The 12,564-nt window shown below is 43.8% G+C and overlaps 1 protein-coding gene across 44 annotated transcripts in view; it reads left to right on the plus strand.

Annotated features, from left to right (window-relative positions):
* Positions 1-12,564, plus strand: part of LOC110497798 (bridge-like lipid transfer protein family member 1) — a 126,761-nt gene that overhangs the window by 19,888 nt on the left and 94,309 nt on the right. For 43 of the 44 annotated variants that reach the window (XR_016488954.1, XR_016488955.1, XR_016488956.1 and 40 more), the window contains one exon: positions 142-259. Coding sequence is in view for 39 of the 44 variants with exons in the window: in XM_021574170.3 (XP_021429845.3) it covers positions 142-259 (118 nt within the window). In the remaining 5 variants the exon portion in view is untranslated. Of the gene's footprint in view, positions 1-141; positions 260-4,691; positions 6,611-12,564 lie in introns of those variants that run through there. The other variant, XM_090211190.1, reaches the window with a different exon arrangement.

Raw genomic sequence — 12,564 nt, forward strand, 5'->3', positions numbered from 1 at the left:
ATGAGTGATTGAATCATAACAACTGTGTAAAAAAATGAATTACCAAGCCCTTGATGAGTTAAATCAGGTGTGTTAGTGCACCTCCTTGTGAACATGAAAGCGTGTTGACATGATTGTTGCCTCTGACACTTCTCCCCTTAGTTCCATGTGATTGCCAGCTATCCCAGTGTGTGGAACATGCCCCAGTCCTGGAACTGTGAGATAGAGGTGTACAAGGCCACCTATCACTTTATTTATGCCCAGAAAAACTTCTTCACTGGTAAGACCTTCTCTCAATCTGTTTATAGGGCGATTCCACACCAGCTTAGTCCGAAAATATTTGTGCTATCTGAGATTTTTCTGGCAATTCTCACATAGTTACTTCTTTGTGAACAATGATTTTTGACATGCTTTTTATATTTGTATCACTAAGTGGCCATTTTATACTATTTTTATTTTTAGAGCTATACAGGAGGTAAGACCCTATGATCTGTGAACCGTACAGGATACAGACATCTTGGTGTTATTGTTCTCTCAAATATGGAGTATGTCTAGATTCTGAAATAAAAATTCAGACTTTAATTTATTCAATATCTAAAATATCAATCTCTCAAAATGGCCCTTTTTTTAATTTAGCTTATCTTTAGACATAATGTTTGTAACAATATACTCTTCAAACACGTAACATTTCCAGAGTGGGCTTTTAAAGGCAAATTTCACCGCTGCTTAATTTCACTATATACAGTGCCTTCAGAGGATAATATATATATATATATATTTTAACTAGGCAAGTTAGTTAAGAACAAATTCTTATTTACAATGACGGTCTAGGAACAGTGGGTTAACTGCCTTGTTCAGGGGTAGAATTACAGATTTTTACCTTAACAGCTCAGGGATTCGATCTAGCAACCTTTCGGTTACTGGCCCAACACTCTAACCACCAGGCTGTCTGCCACCCCACTAGGCTACCTATAGGTAGTCAGACCCCTTGACTTTTTCCACATGTTGTTACGTTACAGCCTTATTCTAAAATGTATTAAATAAAACATTTTCCTCAGCAATCTACACACACTACCCCATAATGACAAAGCAAAAACTGTTTTTTGGAAATGTTTAGATATGTAAATAAGTTCTGTTTTTTGTTTTAATACATAAGTATTCAGATTCTTTGCTATGAGACTTGAAATTGAGCTCAGGTGCATCCTAATTCCATTGATCTTCCTTGAGATGTTTCCACCTGTGTCCACCTGTGGTAAATTGAATTGATTGGACATGATTTGGAAGGGCACACACCTGTCTATATAAGGTCCCACATGAGGTTGAAGGAATTGTCTGTAGAGCTCTGAGACAGGATTGTGTCGGCACAGATCTGGGGAAGGGTACTTAAACATTTATGCAGCATTGAAGGTCCCCCAATACACAGTGGCCTTCATCATTCTTAAATGGAAGAAGCTTGGAACCACCAAAAGTCTTCCTAGAGCTGGCCGCCTGGCCAAACTGAACACTCGGGAGAAGGGCCTTGGTCAGGAAGGTGATCAAGAAACGGATGGTCACTCTGACAGAGCTCTGTAGTTCCTCTGTGGAGATTTTATCGCTGCAGCACTCCACCAATCAGGCCTTTAAGCTAGAGCGGCCAGACGGAAGCCACTCCTCAGTAAAAGGCACATGACAGCCCTCTTGGAGTTTGCCAAAAGGCACCTTAAGACTATGAGAAACAAGATTCTCTGGTCTGATGAAACCAATATTGAACTCTTTGGCCTGAATGCCAAGCATCACGTCTGGAGGAAACCAGGCACCATCCCTACGGTGAAGCATGGGTGGCAGCATCATGCTGTGGGGATGTTTTTCAGCGGCAGGGACTGGGAGACGAGTCAGGATCGAGGTTAAGCTGAACGGAGCACAAAGTACAAAGAGATCCTTCATGAAAACCTGCTCCAGAGACCTTAGACTTAGACGACCCTAAGCTCTCAGCCAAGACCACACAGTTGCTTTGGGACATGTCTCTGAATGTACTTGAGTGACCCAGCAAGAGCCCGGACTTGAACCCATTCGAACATACTCTGGAGAGACCTGAAAAAAGCTGTGCAGCAACGCTTCCCATCCAACCTGACAGAGCTTCAGGATCTGAAGAAAAGAATGGGAGAAACACCCCAAATACAGGTGTACCAAGCTTGTGGCGTCATATTCAAGATGACTCAATGCTGTAATCACTGCCAGAGGTGCTTCAACAAAGTACTGAGTGAAGGGTCTGAATACTTATGGAAATGTGATATTTATACATTTGCATAAAGTTCTAAAAACCTGTTTGTGCTTTGTCATTATGGGGTATTGTGTGTAGATTAATGAGATTTATTTTAAAAAATCCATTTTAGAATAAGGCTGCTGCGTAATAAAATGTGGAATAAGTCAAGTGGTCTGAATACTTTCCGAAGGCACTAGCTCCATTAATATTTATTAATAATAAACATTTATTTCCTCACTACACGCAAATACAAGCGTTTTTGCATCTCACGGGTAGAAATGGGCCAGCTACATTGCCTGGTTGTAAGCAAACCACAATGTCCAGAATTCCTAGGGATTTCAGAATGTCCAGGACCGCCCGTGGAGGTGTGAGAAATATAGAAATGTCTGTTTTGTAGCCAGCACTTTCAGCCAGAGGATTTCTGACGGATCTGAAGTCTCAACTGATGGGGTTGCCATGTCGTCGAATGTTGAAAAGTGATGCTATTCTATCGATTTTCCCCTTCACTTCAAAGAGGGAGCTAACTGATCAGCCCAACATCACCCGTGAAAACAAGTCAAGCTGAGCTCAAATTTGTTTATCTAAACCACCATCTAGCTAGCTTTCATAATACACTGGCCAAACATTCCAAAGCATATCAATGTAATTAGGCAGCTGCTATCTGGCAATGTGATTTAACGTTGTAAGCTAATGTCAGCTTCCTTAGGTTAGGTAAGTGAACCATTAGCTAGATAAAGAACTTCCGCAGAGCCTGACTTGACTGTGTTCTATTTCGAGTCCGATCCCATCAACATCTGCAAAGATATCAGCACCAGGAGCTAGTGTAAGTCTCCTCAAATCTAACTTAAATCTTTCCATGACTCCATGATGAGCAAATAAATATACTGGAGCTAGGCATAAACTTGGTCCATGTCTTGTTGTCATAGTTGGTGTGTTTACAATGAGGCTACAACTGCTACTGTAGTTCTCTGTATTATTGTTCATGCAGGACTTGACTGACTGGTTGACTGACTTGACTGACTCGTTGACTGACTGGTGTCTGTTGGGGGTGGGTGTGTAAAGGTTAGTATGCATGATCTATTGACGTGAGGGGGGTGGGTGGATGTAGTTCGTTGCTTTGCGTGTGTATTGATGGGGGAAAGGTAGTAAAATATTGGTTAATCACCGACTACTGAGTGTCCTACCCACTAACCCTGCAGTACAGAACCTGTAGACCCATTTAGATTAAAGTTTTCGGCCTGGAATAAACTCAAGATCAACATCATCTTACTTTGAAACCAGCCAGGACAGCCAAAGGTATTTATAAAAGCACAATACCCTCTTGAGAAAACAAAATCACCAATACACTAAACTGTCTACAAAATAAGTGCTTCTCAAACTTTTCTTATCCTTGCAGTCAGTTCTGTGGTAGGCGGGAGAGGGGCTGTTGGTACACTCTTCTAGCTTGTCTACTCAACAGCACAACTGTAGTTGCTTATACACAGCTAGACTGCCTACAAGTCAAGCAAAACGCATACCAGTCTACTGTGCCTTTATTTGTTTACAGACGAACATGGTCTATTGTATGGTTACACATCCTCATGATCAGTCTTCATGTCTTTCCAGGAGACTTGCAGTACACACAAATCTTCTAAAAGAGGTTGAAGCAGTGTGCGGTGAAGAAAGTGTACGAGAGGCTTGTCCACCTGGTTGTGGAGTGCAGAAAGGACCAGACGGTTCTCTACAAGGAGCCAGAGTCAAAGCCCCCCCAAACCCAACATACCCAAAGATTGCTAAAAACAGCTGCCATTACCTAACACAAGAAGAGGTTAACCATCTGAAGAAGATCCTGGAACATTCAACCAACATTGTGGTGTATATATTGCTAGCTGTTGTCAGTGGTGATTTTAGCATGTTAAATCTTGGTGGGGCAAACAAATGTTTTTTTTTTATGCATGCCAGCAAAGCCACAACACAACGTCAAACAATACATTAATTGCACTAGAGAGGACTAAGACTGAATCCTACTACACCGGCTCTGACGCTTGTCGGATGTGGCAGGGCTTGCAAACTATTACGGGCTACAAAGGGAAACCCAGCTGCGAGCTACCAAGTGACGCCAGCCTACCAGTCTACTAATACCTTTTTATGCTCGCTTCAAGGCAAGCAACACTGAAGCATGCATGAGAGCACCAGCTGTTCTGGATGACTGCGTGATCACGCTCTCGGTAGCCGATGTGAGCAAGACCTTTAAACAAGTCAACATTCACAAAGCCGTGGGGCCAGACGGATTACCAGGACGTGTACTCAAAGCATGTGCGGACCAACTGGCAAGTGTCTTCACTGTAATAGCTGCATGTTTCAAACAGACCACCATAGTCCCTGTGCCCAAGGAAGCGAAGGTAACATCCCTAAATGATTACCTCCTCGAAGCACTCACGTCGGTAGCCATGAAGTGCTTTGAAAGGCTGGTCATGGCTCACATCAACACGGCTCACATCAACACCATCATCACGGAAACCCTAGACCCATTCCAATTCGCATACTGCCCCAACAGATGACGTAATCTCAAATCGCACTCCACATTGCCCTTTCTCACCTGGAAAAAGGAACACCTATGTGAGAATGCTGTTCATTGACTACAGCTCAGCGTTCAACACCATAGTGCCCAAAAATCTCATCACTAAGATAAGGACCCTGGGACTTAAACACCTCCCTATGTAGCTGGATCCTGGACTTCCTGACGGGCCGCCCCCCAGGTGGTAGGGTGGGCAAATACACATCTGCCACGCTGATCCTCAACACTGGGGCCCCTCTTGGGTGCGTGCTTAGTCTCCTCCTGTACTCCATGTTCATCCACGACTGCGTGGCCAAACACGACTCCAACACCACCATTAAGTTTGCTGACGACCCAACAGTGGTAGGCCTGTTCACAGACAACGATGAGACAGCCTATTCGGAGGAGGTCAGAGACCTTGCAGTGTGGTGCCAGGACAACAACCTCTCCCTGAATGTGAGAAAGACAAAGTTTTTTATCGTGGACTAAAGGAAAAGGCGGGCCGAACAGGCCCCCATTAACATCGACAGGGCTGTAGTGGAGTGGGTCGAGAGTTTCAAGTTCCTTGGTGTCCACATCACCAACAAACAATCATGGTCCAGACACAACAAGACAGTTGTGAATAGGGCACGACAACACATTTTTGCCCTCAGGAGATTGAAAAGATTTGGCATGGGTCTCCAGATTTTCAAAAGGTTCTACAGCTGCACCATCGAGAACATCTTGATCGGTTGCATCACTGCCTGGTATGGCAACTGCTCGGCATCTGACCGTAAGGCGCTACAGAGGATAGTGCGTAAGGGCCAGTACATCACTGGGGCCAAGCTTCCTGCCATCCAGGACCTAAATAATAGGCGGTCTCAGAGGAAGGCCCAAAAAATTGTTAAAGACTAGTCACCCAAATCATAGACTATTCAATCAAATGTATTTATAAAGCCCTTCTTACATCAGCTGATGTCAAAGTGCTGTACAGAAACCCAGTCTAAAACCCCAAACAGCAAGCAATGTAGGTGTAGAAACAGGTTGGCTAGGAAAAACTCCCTAGAAAGGCTGGAACCTAGGAAGAAACCTTGAGAGGACCCAGGCTATGAGGGGTGGCCAGTCCTCTTCTGGCTGTGCCGGGTGGAGATTATAACAGAACATGGCCAAGATGTTCAAATGTTCATTGTGACCAGCAGGGTCAAATAATAATCATCACAATGGTTGTGGAGGGTGCAGCAGGCCAGCACCTCAAGAGTAAATGTCAGTTGGCTTTTCATAGCTGATCACTCAGAGAATCTGTACCATTCTTGCTCTCTCTAGAGAGTTGAAAACAGCAGTTCTGGGACAAGGTAGCACGTCCAGTGAACAGGTCAGGGTTCTATAGCCGCAAGCAGAACAGTTGAAACTGGAGCAGCAGCACTACCAGGTGGACTCGGGACAGCAAGGAGTCATCAGGCCAGGTGGTCCTGAGGCATGGTCTTAGGGCTCAGGTCCTCCGAGAGAGAGAGAGGGAAAAATAATTTGAGAGAGCATACTTAAATTCACAAAGGACACCAGATAAGACGGGAGAAATACTCCAGATATAACAGACTGGCCCTAGCCCCCCGACACAAACCATTGCAGCATAAATACTGGAGGTTGAGACAGGAGGGGTCGAGCGACACTGTGGCCTTGTCCGACGGTACCCTCAGACAGGGCCAAACAGGCAAGATATAACCCCACCCACTTTGCCAAAGCACAGCCCCCACACCACTAGAGGGATATCTTCAACCACCAACTTACCATCCTGAGACAAGGCCATATATAGCCCACGAAGATCTCCCCCACGGCACGATCCAGAGGGGGGGCGCCAACCCGGACAGGAAAATCAGGTCAGTGACCCACTCAAGTAACGCACCCCTCCTAGGGACGGCATGGAAGAGCACCAAGTAAGCCAGTGACTCAGCCCCTGTAATAGGGTTTGAGGCAGAAAATCCCAGTGGCGAGAGGGGAACCGGCCAGGCAGAGACGGCAAGAGCGGTTCGTTGCTCCAGTGCCTTTCCGTTCATCTTCACACTCCTGGGACAGACAACACTCAATCGTAGGATCTACTGAAGAAATGAGTCTTCAATAAAGACTTAAAGGTTGAGACCGAGTCAGCGTCTCTCACATGGATAGGCAGACCATTCCATAAAAATGGAGCTCTATATGAGAAAGCCCTGCCTCCAGCTGTTTGCTTAGAAATTCTAGGGACAGTAAGGAGGCCTATGTCTTGTGACCGTAGCGTACATGTAGGTATGAACGGCAGGACCAAATCGGAAAGATAGGTAGGAGCAAGCCCATGTAGTGCTTTGTAGGTTAGCAGTAAAACCTTGAAATCAGCCATAGCCTTAACAGGAAGCCAGTGTAGAGAGGCTAGCACTGGGGTAATATGATAAAACATTTTGGTTCTAGTCAAGATTCTAGCAGCCGTGTTTAGCACTGACTGAAGTTTATTTTGTGCTTTATCCGGGTAGCCAGAAAGTAGAGCATTGCGGTAGTTTAACCTAGAAGTGACAAAAGCATGGATTAATTTTTCTGCATCAGTTTCGGACAGAAAGTTTCTGATTTTTGCAATGTTACATAGATGGAAAAAAGCCGTCCTTGAAACAGTCTTGATATGTTCGTCAAAAGAGAGATCAGGGTCCAGAGTAACGCCGAGGTCCTTCACAGTTTTATTTGAGACGACTGTACAACCAAGATTAATTGTCAGATTCAACAGAATATCTCTGTTTCTTGTGACCTAGAACATGCATCTCTGTTTTGTCCGAGTTTAAAAGTAGAACATTTTCCGCCATCCACTTCCTTATGTCTGAAACACAGGCTTCCAGGGAGGGCAATTTTGGGGCTTCACCATGTTTCATCGAAATGTACAGCTGTGCGTTGTCTGCATAGCAGTGAAAGTTAACGTTATGTTTCCGAATGACATCGCAAGAAGTAAAATATATAGTGAAAACAATAGTGGTCCTAAAACGGAGCCTTGAGGAACACCAGAATTTACAGTTGATTTGTCAGAGGACAAACCATCTACAGAGACAAAGTGATATCTTTCCGACAGATAAGATCTAAACCAGGCCAGAACTTGTCTGTGGAGACCAATTTGGGTTTCCAATCTCTCCAAAAGAATGGTATCAAAAGCAGCACTAAGATCTAGGACAGATGCAGAGCCTTGCTGTGACGCCATTAAAAGGTAATTTACCACCTTCACAAGTGCAGTCTCAGTGCTATGATGGGTTCTAAAACCAGACGGAAGCATTTTGTATACATTGTTTGTCTTCAGGAAGGCAGTGAGTTGCTGCGCAACAACTTTTTCTAAAATATTTGAGAGGAATGGGAGATTCGATATAGGCACATTTTAGTTTTTATATTTTCTGGGTCAAGGTTTGGCTTTTTCAAGAGAGGTTTTATTACTGACACTTTTAGTGAGTTTGGTACACATCCGGTGGATAGAGAGCCAAGCACAGGAAGCAGCTCTTTCAGTAGTTTAGTTGGAATAGGGTCCAGTATGCAGCTTGACGGTTTAGAGGCATCAATGTGTCAAGAAATATAGTATTAAAAAACTTGAGTGTCTCCCTTGATCCTAGGTCCTGGCAGTGTTGTGCAGACTCGGGACAACTAAGCTTTAGAGGAATACGCAGATTTAAAGAGGAGTCCTTAATTTGCTTTCCAATGATCATGATCTTTTCGTCAAAGAAGTTCATGACTTTATCACTGCTGAAGTGAAAGCCATCCTCTCTTGGGGAATGCTGCTTTTTTAGTTACCTTTCTGAAAAGTATCTCATATACATTTTGGATTGTTCTAATTTTCCTAAATTAAGTTGGAAAAATAGGATGATCGAGCAGCAGTGAGGGCTCTTCGATACTGCACGGTGCTGTCTTTCCAAGCTATTTTTTTTATTTTTTATTTCACCTTTATTTAACCAGGTAATCTATTTGAGGACAAGTTCTCATTTACAACTGCGACCTGGCCAAGATAAAGCAAAGCAGTGCGACAGAAACAGCAACACAGTTACATGGAATTAACAAGAGTACAGTCAACACAATAGAAAAAAAGAAAGTCTATATACAGTGTGTGCAAATGGCATGAGGAGGTATGGCAATAAATAGGCCATAGTAGCAAAGTAATTACAATTCAGCAGATTAACACTGGAGTGATAGATAAGCAGATGATGGTGTGTAAGTAGTGATACTAAGTAGTGATACTGGTGTGCAAAAGAGCAGCAAAGTAAATAAAAACAATATGGAATGAGGTAGGTAGAATGGGTGGGCTATTTACAGATGGACTATGTACAGCTGCAGCGAACGGTTAGCTGCTCAGATAGCTGGTGTTTAAAGTTAGTGAGGGAAATGTAAGTCGGATGGCACTGTGATAGACTGCATCCAATTTGCTGAGTAGAGTATTGGAAGCTATTTTGTAGATGACATCGCCGAAGTCGAGGATCGGTAGGATAGTCAGTTTTACTAGGGTAAGTTTTGCGGCGTGAGTGAAGGAGGCTTTATTGCGAAATAGGAAGCCGATTCTTGATTTGATTTTGGATTGGAGATGTTTGATATGACTCTGGAAGGAGAGTTTACAGTCTAGCCAGACACCTAGGTATTTGTAGTTGTCCACGTATTCTAGGTCAGAATAGTCCAGAGTAGTGATGCTAGTCGGGCGGGCGGGTGCGGGCAGCAAACGGTTGAAAAGCATGCATTTGGTTTTGCTAGTATTTAAGAACAGTTGGAAGGAGTGTTGTATGGCATTGAAGCTCGTTTGTAGGTTAGTTAACACAGTGTCCAAAGAAGGGCCAGATGTATACAGAATGGTGTCGTCTGCGTAGACGTGGATCAGGGAATCACCCGCAGCAAGAGCGCCATTGTTGATATATACAGAGAAAAGAGTCGACCCGAGAATTGAACCCTGTGGTACCCCCATAGAGACTGCCAGAGGTCCGGACAACAGGCCCTCCGATTTTATACACTGAACTCTATCTGCGAAGTAGTTGGGGAACCAGGCGAGGCAGTCATTTGAGAAACCAAGGCTATTGAGTCTGCCAATAAGAATGTGGTGATTGACAGAGTCGAAAGCCTTTGCCAGGTCGATGAAAATGGCTGCACAGTACTGTCTTTTATCGATGGCGGTTATGATATCGTTTAGTACCTTGAGCGCGGCTGAGGTGCACCCGTGACCAGCTCGGAAACTAGCTATAAAAACGCTTCATCTGGACGTGGTTCGTCAGGACCTCCACCAGCCGAAGCTAAGTAGTAACATTAACATTATGCCTTCTAATTGCAGTTGCTGTAATTCACCCACAAACAGGACCAAGCCTGGCCTGCTGAGGAGTGACGGACTCCATCCTAGCTGGAGGGGTGCTCTCATCTTATCTACGAACATAGACAGGACTCTAACTCCCCTAGCTCCACAATGAGATAGCCAGCCTGCCAGCTTGGTGGAGTCTGCCACTAGCACAGTCAGTGTAGTTAGCTCAGCAATCCCCATTGAGACCGTGTCTGTGCCTCAATCTAGGTTGGGCAAAACTAAACATGGCGGTGTTCGCTTTAGCAATCTCACTGGAATAAAGACCTCCTCCACCTTTATTAACCTGTATCCCCGCACATTGACTCGGTAACGGTACCCCTTGTATATAGTGTTACTTTTTATTTGTATTTAATTTTTTTACCTTTTTGTAAATATTTTTTGTTATCCAACAATGCCGTTCATGTTGTATTCGGTTGATTTGGATTTGACTATGACTTTTGACAAACAGTGCCCACAAACTGTACATAAAGCTGTCCCAACGGCAGAGCTTTCCTTTCAGCACCATGGAGTGAATCCTTACCACTGCTACACCTGGCTGTCAGCGGAGCCTTGTCTGACAGTGAAACAGTTTATTCAGCCTCATTTACTGCCTTTTTAAAAACCATAGCTGATATGGCTGACTTGCTTAAACAAATGTGGTTACTACTGACTCTTTGTGGATTTGTGTCATAATGTTTATTCTTATCATTAACACTTAGCTCTAAGTATAAGTAAGTGCAAGCAAACGAGGTAGGCCTATTCGTTCAGCACTTTCAAAATGGACACCGACAGAAATTCAGATGGATGTTCAGATAAATTCAGCAAGATGTAGAGGCTTTAAGCGTGGACTGGGGACAGCAAGGAGTCATCATGTCAGGTAGTCCTGAGGCATGGTCCTAGGGCTCAGGTCCTCCGAGAGAGAGAAAGAAAGAGAGAATTAGAGAGAACACACTTAAATTCACACAGGACACCGAATAGGACAGGAGAAGTACTCCAGATATAACAAACTGACCTTAGCCCCCCGACACATAAACTACTGCAGCATAAATACTGGAGGCTGAGACAGGAGGGGTAAGGAGACACTTTCAAATATTTTTTATTGAACACACACAAGAATGGTATATAGGTATACAAGACAGGTATACAATTCTTATCTAACCATAAAAGAGCATACAGGAACAACAAGACCCAGAGTTCTGGGTGCAGAACAAATAATACAAAACACGACATACAGAACAAGGACACGTAGAAAGAAAGAGGGAAGATGTCCCCCCTATCCCCCCCCCTTATAAGTTTCCCTCAGCAACTCAAAGGAAGCAAAGGTCCCTTCTATGTATAAATCCCCTATTGTACTTATCCCCAACTCTCCCCATCGCTCAAAGGTGTTATCAAGGTTAGAAGGGGCAAAGGAGGGATTCCTGGCGACAGGGAGCATGAATGACATTGGTCTAAGCTCAAAGTGGACTTTAATTTGCTTCCAGATTCGGACTGTGCTATGTATAATAGGATTGTTACAATAAAGTGACATCTCCAGATTGACAGGCGACAAAATCACAGCGCCAATAGAGAAGGGGTGACACTCCTCACGCTCCATACTAAGCCAGCTGGATGCCGGAAGTACGTCATCCAACAGAAACGTAACAACGCGGAGGTTAGCGGCCCAGTAATAAAATATAAAATTTGGGAGAGACAATCCTCCTTCCATCTTGGATTTACAGAGGTGTTTTTACCTATCCTGTGTGTTTTATAATCCCAGATGAAAGGATTGATAATTGAGTCCAGTTGTTTATGAAAGGATTTAGGTATGAATACTGGGATGTTCTGATGTAGGTAGAGCAGTTGTGGGAGGAAGACCATTTTAATGGCATTAATTCTTCCGAGCAGAGAAATTGGGAGAGTTCTCCAAAATAGTATGTTTGCTTTGAGTTTTTGTATCAGAGGGGGGAAATTATCTTTAAATAGTAAGGAGTATTGTTTGGTAACTACAATTCCTAGGTAGGTACATTTTTCTGAAGATAACTTAAATGGGAGATGTTCTAGCCAGGAGGTATTTTGCGACCGTATGGGCATTAATTCACTCTTGTTCCAATTTATTCTGTATCCCGAGAAGGTACCAAACAAATTGATCACATCAAGAATAGCTGGGATACTAGCCTGGGGTTCTGTTACATAGAGGAGGATGTCATCTGCGTATAGAGAGATCTTATTTAGAGTAACTTTAGTATTATAGCCGTGTATTGCTGCATGAGATCTAATCGTCTGAGCGAGCGGTTCAATAATTAGGGCGAAGAGCATAGGCGACGGCGCACAACCCTGCCTTGTCCCCCTGTTGAGGTTAAATCGGGGCGACAATGAGAAGAAACTTGCTTGGGCCAAGAAACATGAGCAATGGATATTAGGTTTAAATCTGTCCTTTGGTCTGATGAGTCCAAATTTGAGATTTTTGGTTCCAACCACCGTTGTAGGTGAGTGGATGATCTTGTGTGTAAAAAAAAACAAAACAACTTTAAACCTTTATTTAACTAAGTC

The sequence above is a fragment of the Oncorhynchus mykiss genome, chromosome 19 (assembly GCF_057628025.1).
Source record: "Oncorhynchus mykiss isolate SJ-2025 chromosome 19, ASM5762802v1, whole genome shotgun sequence".
Lineage (NCBI taxonomy): Eukaryota > Metazoa > Chordata > Actinopteri > Salmoniformes > Salmonidae > Oncorhynchus > Oncorhynchus mykiss.